The sequence below is a fragment of the Macrosteles quadrilineatus genome, unplaced genomic scaffold (assembly GCF_028750875.1).
Source record: "Macrosteles quadrilineatus isolate MER2022 unplaced genomic scaffold, UCM_ALF_1.0 Scaffold_8__2_contigs__length_117827958, whole genome shotgun sequence".
Classification (NCBI taxonomy): Eukaryota; Metazoa; Arthropoda; class Insecta; order Hemiptera; family Cicadellidae; genus Macrosteles; species Macrosteles quadrilineatus.
The window spans coordinates 84,146,753-84,161,535 of record NW_026542601.1 but is presented as its reverse complement, the minus strand read 5'-3'; the positions used below and the strand labels follow the sequence as shown (position 1 = coordinate 84,161,535).

Here is a 14,783-nt window from a genome sequence, read left to right as displayed (position 1 = left end):
ATTGAAAATAAAACATGCATAATTGAAAATTGAAACAATATGAATTAAAATCTATATCTGTGTGTACATTTTTAAGCGGAGTCAATATTGTCATAGTCCAGTAATCAATCTTTCGTAAATACACAGATACCATTAGTTGCTTCCAAAAAAATCAGCTGTTACAACACCACTTGCGACGTTGCCAGTTCGAAGGCCACGGCCTGGAGTTAAAGGCGGCCTTGAGTGGATGCCACTCCAACTTGTCACCGGTGTTGGTGTAGCGCTACCAAATACAGAACAACAACAAACATTCTTTTATCTTGAAGCGCGACGTCGCTTTTGCTGCTTAGCTAGGAGGCTAGGATACTCCCATTACTTACCATGTATCTGAATCTGTCACTATTTTCGGTCACGCCGTTCCTGTTAGGACGGGGCCTAGGAATATTAATAGGATTAAACTCCTATTTTGTAAATCCGTTGCTGCATCTGTTGTAACACAAATATGTATGTGATCGAAGAGAACTATCTGAAATCCAATAGCCTGTGCATATAGGTTGTCTGTCAACCTGATGAAAAATATAGAACACTTAAAAAAAAGGCAACAATCCAGGTGATGTTTATAGATATATCTTGATGATATCGAGCTTGTCAATAGTAGTATTGGTGACAGACGACAAACGTCGACAGGAACTGACTAGAAACCATGTATTTTAGTACTACAATATTGTGATTAAACTATATTTTTACTAAGTTACTAACATTCTACACCCAAATTTGGAAATGTTTGTATACCAGACTTATATTATTTGAGTCTGTATTCCCTTGATGACTTATCTCATCATAACGTAAGTAAGTAGATCCATGAAATTAATTATTTAAGGATTATCGTAGGATCTGCATTTAGTTTTGTGTAGGCTACACATAATGCAAGTTGTTCATTCATTCTCTTGCAATGCAGAGAAGTTATAGAACTAAGAACTAGTAGGTTACTTTAAGTTTTTTGATTTGTTTTGGATCTGGATTACAAAAAGTAATCATTTAATAGTATTAAGCAAGCATCAATGCCTTTATCTCAATAGGCTAGGCTATGTTTAAAATGTTTTGTATTGTAAGAAACTTCGCTGTTAATTTATGAGAAATGTAGCCTCTACTGTTAGAACACTATTGCAGACATTGTCTTTGTCTTGACTTAAATAAATATAGATGCAATAAAATAAGTTAATTATTTTAATTTTAGTTTGAGTAAAAAGTTATTCCAGCCAATCTAGGCCTATGTACCTACAGTTTTCAATCTTACCTAGCCTACATGAAAATTATGTTGTCATGTTTTTATAAACACTAAGTTAGAGGTCGTCCAGTGGTAAAAAATCCGAACAAAATATGTAATGTACCACAGACAAAAAGAGTTAGGCCTAAATATAGACTGTCAGGCCCGTGAAGTGGTTACCATAGGTTCTGACGCACACCGCTGGGAGCGCCGTGTAGTTACGTGTGTAAGCCGTAACTACATGGCACTCCTAGCGGTGTGTGCCAGAACCTGTGGTAACCGCAGCACAGCTGGCGGTCTATATTAAATTCTTTTGTCTGAATGTACGGACTTCTCTATTTTCACCCCACGCTGTAAAGAAAGCATGTGATTGGAATTCCTTTTATTTGTTTTGATTTTCTGTTCATATTTCGTCACCAGCTTGGCAACCCGTAAGGCCCATGTTAATTTTTTAAATTGATTTTTTGTGCTTATTTTTGAGCCTATTTTAATTTATAAAGGCATTCTGCACATCTACAGGCAAACATCTTTCCAACAGTAAGCATATATTTTCCCTGCAATGCACACGAGCTAAGAAAAAATGTTTTAAAGATGTTTCTTTAAAAAAAATTTTCTTAGCTTGCCTATATTAGGCCTAATATATAGATAATCTTAACTTTCATTTCATAGGTTTTGAAACTGACAGCCTATGTAACTTAATGATTTTTTCTACTAATGTAGGCCTAGTTTTGATTTTTCGGAAGGATCTCCCAGGGGGATATTTTATCGATGTTTAGGTTAGCAAACACACAGTTCGTTTGATCAGTAGTGACATGATCAAACACCTTGATCCAAGAATTACACTAAATAGGTACCGGTACGCTTTGGAATAGCTTTATTGATGATGGCTTTGGATGTAAATATAGGCTAGCCTACAAGATGTTTAACTTAACTTACATTCAACACACAACATATCCTAACTTAAACAACATAAAAATAAATACTTTTGTTCTGGTACCGGTAGGTCTATCATTGAAAAAAAAACTATATCCCATTGCTTTCCACGACCAGGAACGTTTACTGGCAACACTTAGGTCACTTCAAAATTAAAATAGTAGCTTGTGAAAGAAGTGAAGGACGAGGATAGTGTTAGATTTGCACTAGTTGGCTCTGTTTTGATGGAAGCTCGTTGAGACCTTAATTTATCGACAGCCAGTTAAGTATAACTGATAGGCTAATTTTAGTAGTGTGCTTGGATTTTTGTTTTCATTTTATTTACAGACCTCATCATGTCTGTATTTGGCTTGGTCAACTATAATGAAGAGCAGTACCTGTCAGCGAACAATTCTGTTGTAACAAAAGAAAAGTGTATATATTACAACCGCACAACTGGACGAATTATTACTCCAGCGTATGAAGGAATACCAGAAAACCTACTGCTTAACTTTCTTGGATGGATTGTAAGTACCTCTTTATTACTATAATTGAATGGTTAAGAATAAAGTAACAAATTAATTTTAAGAACCCATTATAATGTAAACAGACCAAATACCAAACAGCTGCCAAATTCCGAATGCTCCGGGCTTCGTCTGAAATAATAAGCTGCTGCTTCAATTTACCAACTAAAGAGTAGTGCATTCGTTGGCATTTAAACTGTCTGCAGACAAATAGGTTTGTAGATCGTCATTAATCCAGGCGATCAGTGAACCTTGATTGGTCGTGCTGTGCATAGTTTTAGCAAATTCCTTCAAATATCATTGTACGGCTCCTTAAGAAAACGGTCAAGTTCCTTAGTTAAGAACAGTGATTAAGAACAGTTGTTAATGTTAATTATCGGTACCTATACATAGAGTATACTCACAGTAAATAACTTTCACAGAGCTAATAAACTGCTAAAAAGATGATTGTGTCTGTAATTGCTAGACTTAATATAGAACATTGCCCCTTACAAAATTAAATACTTTTTAACCAATTTGTTTTGGATTTTTGTTACTGTGTTTCCCAAAACCAAACGAATCTTCCTTAGTCACATGTTCAAGAGATTCCTTTGGTAAACTCTGATCCACTGTTTGTATTCTTTCTTTTTCTGAGATGAGGGTAATTAATCAGAATCCTCTACATTTTCTTCCTTATTGAAGTGCTCGTGGCTGCCTTGATTCTTGGAACACTTCACACGGAGAGTGAGCGTACATATGTCAACCAAAGATAAATTGACAACCTTTGTTGATGTTTTTATTGATGAATTTTTTTATATGGATTGTTTGATGTTTATAATGATACATAGGTACTGTGTGAATACCTTCCAAGAATTAATTTGTTTTTTTATGGTCATAGGTTAATCATTAAAAAATAACAAAAGGGGTCAATATTACGCTGTGTCTTGGGGTGACATTGACCCCCCACATTTATTTTATTAAAAAAAATACCTAATACCCCGGGGACAATGTTACCCCTGGGGGGTCAGAATTACCCCGCTTTAGTGTTTTGGGTGTTTGAAAACTGTCTTAAACTGCAAAGTGCTTATATATTTTTTTAAATGTATTTATCCCAACGGTTTCTCCATTTTTGTAAATAAACATAAAAACATAACTATAAACAAAAAGTTATTGCAACCATTATTTATGTGCAATATACATTAAGCAAAGGTAGGGGAATCAAGAAAAATTTGTCAATAGGCTCATTGTGTCATTATGAGTATATTTACATGCAATTTGCAGGCCCAGGCATGTTTTCATTGCAAGATTATACAATATTCATAATTTATATATAAATGAGATCCCAAGATAAATGTTATGATATTTTGAACATGATTAATATGTCAATATGTCGATGATGGAACATCATCTGTTTAAGATGCTTCTGACACATCTGATAATGCCGTGATTTAATTACCATATGATTTAACCCGAGTCTATAATAGACTTGATGACTCAGTTATTAGATTGCTCAATTACTTGCTGACATTGTTTGCTAAGCTTTGTGTTTGAGTCTTGTGTTGAACGTTACAATAACCACATTTAATCCATGCTTAAAATAGGGGGAATATAATTTGGAAGAACCAATGTTTTTTTTTTCATTTTATAATTTTTAGTTTGACATAGGTAATTTAGTGTGATGGCAAATGTATTCTTACACAAGCTAAGCAAATTATGGTGCTTTAGTGTGGCAATTTATTTTTACAGAACACTACAAATAGAATACTAGTTTCAACATTATGTGTTTAAAAACGTTTTAACAACTACTATAACAAAACTTGAATTTAATTTCAAGAGATAAAATATATAACTTTTGAATGTAAAGTTTAAGTCAACAAAAACTTGAAAGCTGCTGCATATTCTTGTTTACAATTAATTTAAATACAAATTATTCAAAAGACCTTATGGTATTCAAATAAAAGGTTTGAAATTGGTTTATTTTAAAGGCTTAAACATTTTTTACTTTTTTTATCGCATTCTTACAAAAAATCAACTTTTAAGCTCTGATTGCACTTTTTACTTTCATCGCCCTTTACATTGTAGGCTATGCCTTTATTAAAAATATTTTTTGTATAAATTTTACAGTATGAGTATTTGGTGGAAATATCCGTTGTGGGTCACCCTGAACCAAAAAAGTGGATTTCGAAGTGATGTCTATGTGTATGTGTGGATGGGTACAATCTACACCTGTGATCCGATTTTGATAAAATTTGGTAGGCCTATTGGAGACCTACTCCTGGTATCTCCAGGTTTTTTTTCACTTTTTGAAAATGTTGATTGCAATGATAGTTTTCCCTTTAAAACCCATATAACAACGGGAAAACCATATAACAACAAATCGGATTATCACAAAAACTGGCAAGAATAATCGTATTGATTAAAAATTGAGTATGTTGTGGTCCTTTTTAACTCCAAACAAATTGAACAACCCTATTCCATAAAAGTTGGTTCAAAATTTATGCAACTTTTGTGACTTTACCTATAAAATATCATCGTTACTCCTACCGTTTACCCATTATTTATGTTGTTGACAAGCTGATTGGAGAAAGTATGTGCTTGCTGATACCTTTTTTTATTATTTCAACCAAACTCTCAACTGGCCAGTTAGCCGGTTCGGCAGGAAAGTGTTCACACGCTGGTTGGGCAACTGGGTTACGAAGATAATATGTATTGATTGATTCCCAGGCGCTGCATTGTATTGAAGACACACAGGGAATTATTTATGTATTTAATTGAATTTACAGGTTTAATAACTCTATTCAGCACTTCTTTATTTTAGTTCTAGCTGTCAATTACACTCATGTCATTTGCAAACAGCTTTATCTTTCAAGTGTTATTATTGTCTGTTGTGTTTGTGTTGTTGAAGTAGTAATTTTATCGTTCAACTCTAGCGAGAGCAAGTTCATGTTTATCTATTCAGCAATTAATAAATTAAATATGGACTTTTGGTAATTAAATAATATTACCAACTCATAATTTTGAACTAAATGATTGGCAACAGACTGTTCTAATTAACTACATTGTTTGCCAGTAAAAGTGTAGAAATCAAATTAAAAACAAAAATTTGACGAATGTACTATTTTTTGTCATTTTATTCTCTCGTTAATTCAAACTAGTTTAAAATTTAGTTAAAATTTAACTAGTTTAATTGAATCTTAGTTAAAATTGACTGGGGTGTAGCTTGGTTTGTTGGGGCATCGTCTTTGTTCCAAAGTTTTAGCAATATATATTATGCTTAAATATTACAATAATAATCCCTAATGCTGGCTAAAAGTTATTACAGATAAGTCATTGTTGCAAACTCATAAAAGACAGTGCATCGCATCCTTTCATTTTTTTCATCGCCACTGAAATACTAAATAAACCAGTGATGCTAAATATGAATAATGTTGTTTCAAGGGAAATAATATCTCACCAAAGATTTTTTGAGTTAATTGTTATAAAATTGAATCATAGCTTTAAAATAAACAATTATTCCCCTATTCAAAGCAGAGAAGTTCTATATTTATTGACACTCCCTTGTTGTCATGATAGCATCTAAATTATCTTGTCTTGTGGGTGTTACTTGATAAGCCTCCAGTGATAAGGTTATGTGTCACTTTGTTTTCTAAATACTAAATATCACTGAAATAGGCTTCACTAATCACTAGAAAAGCTCGGGTTCTTCAAACTGTGACTGCTCCTACTGCACTACGGTACACGTTTTGCAAACAAAATGATAAATTTCATATCATTTGCTGGTTTCCATATCAAATCTACCCAAGCAATTAGTGGTTGATTGTTGGGTCTCAATTTAATTTATTTTTTTCTCTGAGTTTTATACTATTTGATTATGTTTTACAAAATTAAGTAGTTTAGGTCGATGTCCAACAAAGAAAAATGGAAATATTCCGTTTCTGTATGCAATAGTTAATTTAAAGTTAAATTTATTGGCTATTGTCTCAGATGGTTCACAGTTAAATAAACTGCCAGTGTTCTTGTGAACGCTAATAAATGTTAATATTGTAATAGGCCCATTTTTGGTGATTGCTCTATTGCTCTAAATATCATTTTGACTTTAATCCTTCAAAGGTAACTTTTATTTATTGGGAAAAGATTATATAGCAAAATATACACTGGTGATAAACTGTCACGTATTGGGTTTTTTAACCTGTATTAAGTTTATTATTTATGGCTTTACACACTAATGGTTGCCTATGTTTGTGTTATTTTAATGGTTACCGCAACCAAAATTCCATCCATGCATAACTGTTAGTCCATTTGTGTGTTTAGAGTTTTTTTTTTTTTTTTTTTTTTTTTTTGTAGGCAATGATGATTTTAATTAAATTTTTATAAAATTTGAGTGTAATAACCTTATTTAAACACAAAACAAACCTAAATATTTTTAAAGCAATGGGGCGTACAATTTTTTGTGAGATATAATCATAAGCAATTATTTATTTTTGAGTGCTTAAGTAGTGTTGTGGTGTTTGTTCTAACATACTAACATTGGTCTGGTTCGGTAGATGCTGGTTACCCTGTTCGCATGCTTGAGAAAACGAGCGTGGAATTATGGGAGGCTCGCATTAGTCCAAAAAAACGAAGAAAGGTATTCTCTCAATGTTTTCTTGTAACTTAAGTGCATGGTTGTACAGTGTAAGTTGAATTGTGGGTAAATAAGGTAATGGAGCTTGAAGGTGCCTTGGGTAAAGTTTATAATGGTTGTCCTGGTTATTCTAGTCATATTTTTGTTAAACATAATATGTAGGCCTAAGTCTGGTTATTTTTCATTAGCATTTAAACAGTATGCATACAAAAGCGTTTGTTTAAAACTTGAGTCATTAAAATAACTATATAAATAATATCTAAATACACACTTAATATGAAAAATAGTTTTTTATGTTTAATAAAAAGAAAACGATTTGGAAATATTATGTAAAAGTAAATGTTATGTGATTGTAGATTTAATTATGTAGATGTCCAGAAATAATTAAATCATTATACAGTTAATTAATCCATGTTTGTGAAAAATTTTCTTTGGAACATTTCAAATTGTTAGTGGATGAGGTAATTTGATTGGGTAGTTTTTTCTATTGTTACATATTCTACTTAAAATGTTAAAATTAATAGGCTAAATACAAATTTGTTTTACAACAATTTCATAATATTAGAAGGTCTAATATCAGTCTATAATGTTAAACGTTGAAGAACCAAATTTTTTTATTTAAAAAATTGACCTATACAACATGTGTAAAAGCATGTTTGAAAAATAAACAACTGTTATTCTTTGTGAGTTTACTAATTTTTGTCCAAATTTTACAAAACTTTCTTTTGGCCTAGTTAGATAAAGTAGGAGAGTGAATCGTAGATAAATATTGCAAAACTTTGTGGCTTTCTTCTTTATTTTGTGTTTGGCCTTGGAAATGATATCTGACTGATAGCTGAGTCAGTTTACTTCTGAGTATTTTTAACAGTTAGATAATGACCCTAGTCTAGCAGATTCATAGCACGTTCACTAGTTAGTCACATTTCTTTGGTACTCGCTGGCATTATGTAAGATAAAAAATAGGGTTTATCTGAAAAACAATAAAGGATTTTGAACTCTTAAAACTTTATAGTCATTCACATGCTTGCTTATCTTCTACATAAGCTTTTAAATATCATTGTACAATTGAACCTAACCCTCGTTGATAACCTAGTTGGATTATGTCTCGTGGTAATCGTAGTTGTAATAAAACATAGATTCTTGTATTAGTTCTGTTGGAACAGTAAAACAGAGGAGCCTATGCATATCAATCTTTGGTTTGAAATCTATCATAAACACTTTTTGATGGTATATTTTTTTATTTTGGTACTTTTTAGTGTTTCAACTGTGCCAAAACTTTTTTTTTATTAAATAACCATTAATCACACAATGTGCCCAAAAGAATAAAGATTTAGTTTTTTGGTTCTCAAACATTTTTGAGTTCCACAGCATTGGCGATAGTCTTATATTTGTCAACGACGCAATCCGTTCACAAATGTGTGTGTGTCAATATGTATTGGTAAACTTGACCTTGGTAAAGAGTTTTGGCAAGATCCCAGTATACAGATCTTTGTCTTGCCATGGATTAAATATCCCCCAATATATTACCGTTAAGTTGAAAACATTTTGACTAAGGATAATTTTCAGTTAGTTATCAAATAACTTTGATACCCTAATTTAAGTAGATCTTTTTTGAAGAACCATTTTCCCCGTATGAAAATAAACAATACAAAACCCGTTCCAATCAACCTAACATAACATTACTCAACAAAAACAGTAAAATATCTGAGAAAGGTAGCTAAATTTAAATTACAGGGTGTCCAAAAAAGATATGTACCTACATTAATTTCACACTCAAGCCATGCTACTTTTCAAAATATGTGATCTACCCATGTATTGGCCACCATTAAATTATATGGGGTGGTATTGGGAAAACGAGGAAGCAAGTATGTTGGATTATCAGAAACCCCCCATTTATCAAATAACAATTACAAATATAAGAGGTTCGAACAAAGTGCCTAATTGGCACTTATCTAATTTGGTTTTATTAAAAGACTCCTCATTTTAACTCTGGAATGAATTGTCAACTCTTTGGTACTCTTTGACATTGTAGAACATTTCTAATACTTTTTTGTTTTTAATGACTTTTCAAAAACTTAAGTGACTTTTTAGTGAATTTCCCATATAGGGAACAATCTATTACCGTAGTACTCATGGTAAGACTTGGACCCGGGACCGATTTAATTTTTTGTTTTGAGGTCCCTAGAGGCCAAAAACACCATCCGTTCAAATATATATGTCCATTATCGCGATAACTCAAGCAAAAATGATCCTATATAGATCAAATTTGGTACAAACGTGTAAACCTACGTTTATTAAAACGAGTTAGCGAACCAGCATAATCGGACCATGGTAACGGGGGTTTATGGGGAGTTTTATGGGGTAAAATTGGGTTTTTTCCCATTTTTGACCCTAAAAACAAAAAAATTTTTAATTTCTTTTTAAACCGTTTTGTAGAGCTTAAAAAAATAAATAATTTAGTATATTGAAGCACTGTTGTATGCCTAACGGTCACGGGGAAAATTCAAAAATAGTGTAATTAAAAGTTCCCATGTTATTCTTATGGAGAAAATTAAAACTGTTGTAGTTTATTTGTTTATGGATATATATTGATAAAATTTGACAAATTTATTTATTTCATCCTATACTATTGACGTATGGTCAAAAAACACATTTTACCTTCCCCGCAGCAGCAAACCTAAGCGCTCACTCATTAAATCTAATGTTATTTAAATTGGGAATAAATATGTCTTATTTATGGAAATATTTTAGTAAAAATGTAATCAGGCAAGTTGAAATTCGCTTAGTCTGCAGGTTTGCTGTGGCGGGGTTATTTAGTCATTGACCCTGAGGCTACTAAATGCTCTGTTTGCTTGTCAGTCCTCCGCCACCCTCTGGTCCAGAGATCCGACCTCTCCTGGACCCTAACCTGAGTAACTCCAGACCTCGTTCCTCCCTCCCTCTTACTCACCTTACTGTCCCTATTACGAGGGTACTCCACTATCTTGAAAACAACCCTAGTGGCAGGTATGATTTTTTTATTTTAATATAGTCATAGCTTCTCTAAAGATTGTCTAGAAAATATGATACCTATTTTCTCCGTCAAAGATTACATTATTCATGATTTAAACTCATTATGTACCAATATTGTAAGATAAAATTAGGATTCTGTTCATCTACCCATCTTACAAAAACCGTGGACATATTGACAAGACATGGTTAAGTCATTGACATATTGTCGAGTCATAGACATATTGTGTAGTCATTGACATATTGTCACTTCATAGACATATTATCAAGTCATAGACATATTGTCTTGATAATATTGATATGATAGGCTACGTACTTTTTTTATTCTATCTCCAATCCTTATTATTGTCTCCAGTCCCACAAAGGACTGGAGACGGAATAAAAAGGTAGGTAACACCCCTTGACGCCTATCATATCATTCGTTCATCAGTCCTGGTGGCAATAATGTTCAAATTGATATTATTATCAAGTCATGGACAAAATTGTCAAGTCGTGGGAATATTGTTTAGTCATGGACTATTGTCCTTCCGATGTTTGTGTTTATGGCTTTGCTTTAGACTTGTTAAAGTTCTTAATGGCGGGGCTTTGGCAGAGTTTTTTTTTTTTAAGTTTGTTAAATTATACTAATATTATACTTTGATAAAGCTGATTCAAACAGAAAAATATATTTTTACTGTTTAAACCAAGTACGTATAACTATCGTCTTTTTTGTCCATTGGTTATCAAAACTACCGTACCGTAGCCTGTATGTTCTACAATCGGTGGTGACAATAGACCTGTTTTTGTATGGTAGCCCCAGAGGTAAAGAGTAGATCAAAAGAATACAATCAGGCTCTTGATATTTTCAGCTTCCTGTAGAGTTTACTCATGTTCTGGTTGGTTCTCAGGTGGACCCAGCTGTTCTACGGTACGCTGGATGACGTAGTCGGAGCCACGGAGGTGAACTCTGTCACATCTCTTGACTCAACAGTACACATTGACCGGGGCTTTTGTTCCTGGATAATTGCTATATTTAAGATCAAGTAAGTTGCTGAATTGAATCCATGAAGAGAAAATTACCTTTAAAATGCTGCTATTTGTATGTTATGAAAGTACAGTATGTGGTGCTTAAAATATTTTGATAGGCCTAAATGTTGGACTATTTTGTCCATCGTGTAACTACTAGGTGTAAACTATTGTGAAAGTATTTTTTAAATTACTTTAGTCAGTGCTCGATTTGTGAACAATGAGGTGCCGGAATTGTACGCCGTCCCACTGCAAATCAAGCACTTTAGTTATCAAAATGATGTTAAAGCTTACTGAAAAATTAGTTACATGCAAATTGATCCTAAAGCTCTGGTCAAAGAAATGTGTTTGTCTAGAAATTCCAGATTGTCATAATTCAATTTGGTCTACGAAACGTAATGATTCTTTCTTTCTCATCAAAGTTTAGTCTTGTTTCCGCTACTTTATTCAACGTAGCAGGATTGATTTAGTATTGAATGATTTATTTATGAGTTTAGTTTTGTAATTATAATGTGTGTTTTTCAGGGATGAAAACATCCTTGCCAAGAGTGGGTATGATGCCGTCCAATACTTGTCTTTCCAACGGCACATAATCGTCCTGGTGGCGATCATATGTGTCATTTCCCTGTCTGTAGTTCTGCCTATCAACTTTCAAGGCTATTTACAAGCGGAAGAGCGGTCTTTCGGACACACTACTGTTAGCAATCTGGAGCCCGGGTAAATGAACTCATTAATATTTATTGACTAAGCCTTCAAGTAAAAAATAAATTTAAGAAAGGTTTATTTTGCAGCTACTTTGAGTGTCCTTTTGGTCCTTAGGCCATCATTAGCGACAATTTTGATTATATTGCTGCACCAACATCAATAGGTCAATAGATGAATCTGCTGTTGGTTTAATGTTTTTTCATTTGCTTTATTTAAACTAAAGGATTGTAAAGAAATGGTACATATAAACTATTGTTCTTTGTTCAAATCCAGTCCAGGGGTTAAAGCAAACTGGTTTACCAATGTCAATCTCATAACCATTGACATACTAATAAACCTTTATTCTAATAACTATAGATGCTTATTGAATAAGGTGTTTGAAATATTGTACAGCGAGCTGGTAAAATCACAACGCCAATTTGATAACAATGATAAGCCGTTATCACATTTGTTTGTAGTGTTTCCATTTGTATAAGGTAATGTTTTTAATCAACTCAAACTGATAATACTGTCTGTAGTTATTAAGACAATGCATTTTAAAGTTGTGGATTATTTGTTGTAAAAATATATTTCATGGCTGTAACAACATTATTATGCCTTTGACAATCTTAACATAAAATTCTCCTCAAATGGTTGACAAGGTTAAAAAACCACATTGAGTTTACTACCTTTACATTACTACAAACATAAATTGTTATTACGTCTTTCATGTTGTTATTAAAAGAAAACGTGAATTATCTTTTTAGTTTTTTAAAAACCTATATACAGCGATGTTTTTTTCAGTTCTAACTGGCTATGGGTGCATGTCACGCTGTCCCTGCTGTATCTCCCATTGGGTATCTACATAATGCGAAGGTAACATCACGTACTGTATTTCTATTACAATGATAAAAGCAATACACTTTATGTCTACCATTGAAGTGATCATAAAAATGGTAACTTAGTGTCAAAGCTAGTAGCCTATAACTACTTATTGAATTATAAATTGAACTGAATTGAAAAAGGTAGGAAAATAGCTGATCTAACATAAGTCAACCTGACTTCAGTTTAGTTACATCTGATACGCTTACACCTTGTTATAACGTAGACTGATATCTCAACCAATTGCTCATCTCTTAAATATAGTTTATTTATTGTAGGACACTAGGCTCACATTACTTCAGGCTGAACCTAGGGGTTTTTAAAATCCTAGTACGCTAGGTTCACATTACTTCAGGCTAGATCTAGGAGTTGCGGCATTATATTTTACATCAAATCCATTGGTAGCTGGTGGTATTTGAACCCAGGACCTCAGGGACCGAAGTCCCCCGCTCTACCACTAAATGAGCTTGCTCCCCTTCAAAGGGTAGGGTTTATTATCAAAAGGGTTTTGATAGATGAGTTCTTTAGTACAGGAAAATTTGTCATCTGAAACGCATATCCTTTTGTTTTTCCTAGATATTTGGGATAACTTAATTACAAATCAATTGGCCATGGTATTATCACGCAGTTAAAATGTTTACTGTTTGGTAGGGCTTGTTCCCAAGTCTTCCAGAATAAGATTTTCCAAAATAAGTTATATAATACTTTAACAAATGTAATGCTTCCTCACAGCTCTTCCACCTTAGACGTACAGTATTTCAAAACCTACCTCTTGTCGAGCAAGGCAAATTGGATCCACAACGTAGATTTGACCAAACGATACCCTATTTGTAAATCTGAAGTTTGTGCTTGTAAAAGACTGATTTCTAATACAGGATGACACAAAGGAACCGGACGTTTTTTTTAATAAGTAGTACACAGTAGTTAAATGGAATAACATGGTTTTAATACTGTATATAGTGAGGTAAACATTTGCCATTTGTTACAAAACAGTCATTTTTGGAAAATGACGACATGCAAATGGCCGTCATGTACTTCTCTACAAATGTTCATTCTGGTCTGAAAATCATCTGAAACTCAGGTCAGGAGGTCATATTCATTACCGTTGATATCTTCTGTGATTGCCAACTTCAAATCCCCTAGAGTGCGTGGTTTGTGAGCATAAACACGCTCCTTAAACAGGAAGTAATCACTGGTGTACAAGTCAGGTGACCTTGGTGGCCACGGTATGTCACCAAAGTGAGAAATCACCTTGTTAGGAAACATTCATTCAATACTGCTCTCACTCTGGCGATGTTTTCGGGTGTTCTCGAAATTCTAACAAGGCCTGGTGGTTTCTTTCTTGTTATATTCCCAGTTGTTCGGAACCCTGACACCCATCTTAATAGCATATTTCGGCTTGGAACCGTTCCGTGGCGTTCAATATTAAAATGTCCACTGAATTCCCGTTGGATTTGACGACGGATTCACTATTTTGGACCAAAGTATTGTATGCGAAAACGCGATGGTCTAAGGTCCACTGAGCCATTTCAACAAAAATGGCAAGCCTCACTGAAGGGTATGACATAACCTCAATCTTCCTACCACGTGCGACAACAATGGAACAGCTGTTTAATAAACGTCCGGTTCCTTTGTGTCACCCTGTACAATACATTCTATATTGGAAAATATGTTATTTTGTTGGAAACTATTGTTCAGGATGGTTCGTTGTTTGCAGATTCTCTGTAAACCTGAAGGTGGAAGACAGAGACACAGTATCTCGTACTTTGATGATTTCAGACATCCCACGACGCTCCTGTGACGCTGACGATCTTCACAGACACTTCAGGTGAGATTAAAGCATTAAATATCCACTATGTAGTGGGGGAGTATCAAATATGCTTTAGTTTTAATTTTGTGTTTTGTTCCACGTCATTGG

General features: G+C 33.5%; 1 protein-coding gene across 3 annotated transcripts in view; it reads left to right on the top strand.

The window, feature by feature from the left end:
• The first annotated feature begins 656 nt into the window (after positions 1–656).
• Positions 657–14,783, top strand: part of LOC129000709 (calcium permeable stress-gated cation channel 1-like) — a 29,240-nt gene continuing 15,113 nt past the window's right edge. The window contains exons 1-7 of one of the 3 annotated variants that reach the window (XM_054427674.1): positions 657–824; positions 2,507–2,685; positions 7,206–7,288; positions 11,182–11,316; positions 11,825–12,016; positions 12,788–12,859; positions 14,583–14,693. In XM_054427674.1, the coding sequence (XP_054283649.1) occupies positions 2,515–2,685; positions 7,206–7,288; positions 11,182–11,316; positions 11,825–12,016; positions 12,788–12,859; positions 14,583–14,693 (764 nt within the window). In that variant the 5' untranslated portion in view covers positions 657–824; positions 2,507–2,514. Of the gene's footprint in view, positions 829–2,506; positions 2,686–7,205; positions 7,289–11,181; positions 11,317–11,824; positions 12,017–12,787; positions 12,860–14,582; positions 14,694–14,783 lie in introns of those variants that run through there. The other 2 variants (XM_054427673.1, XM_054427675.1) reach the window with 2 other exon arrangements.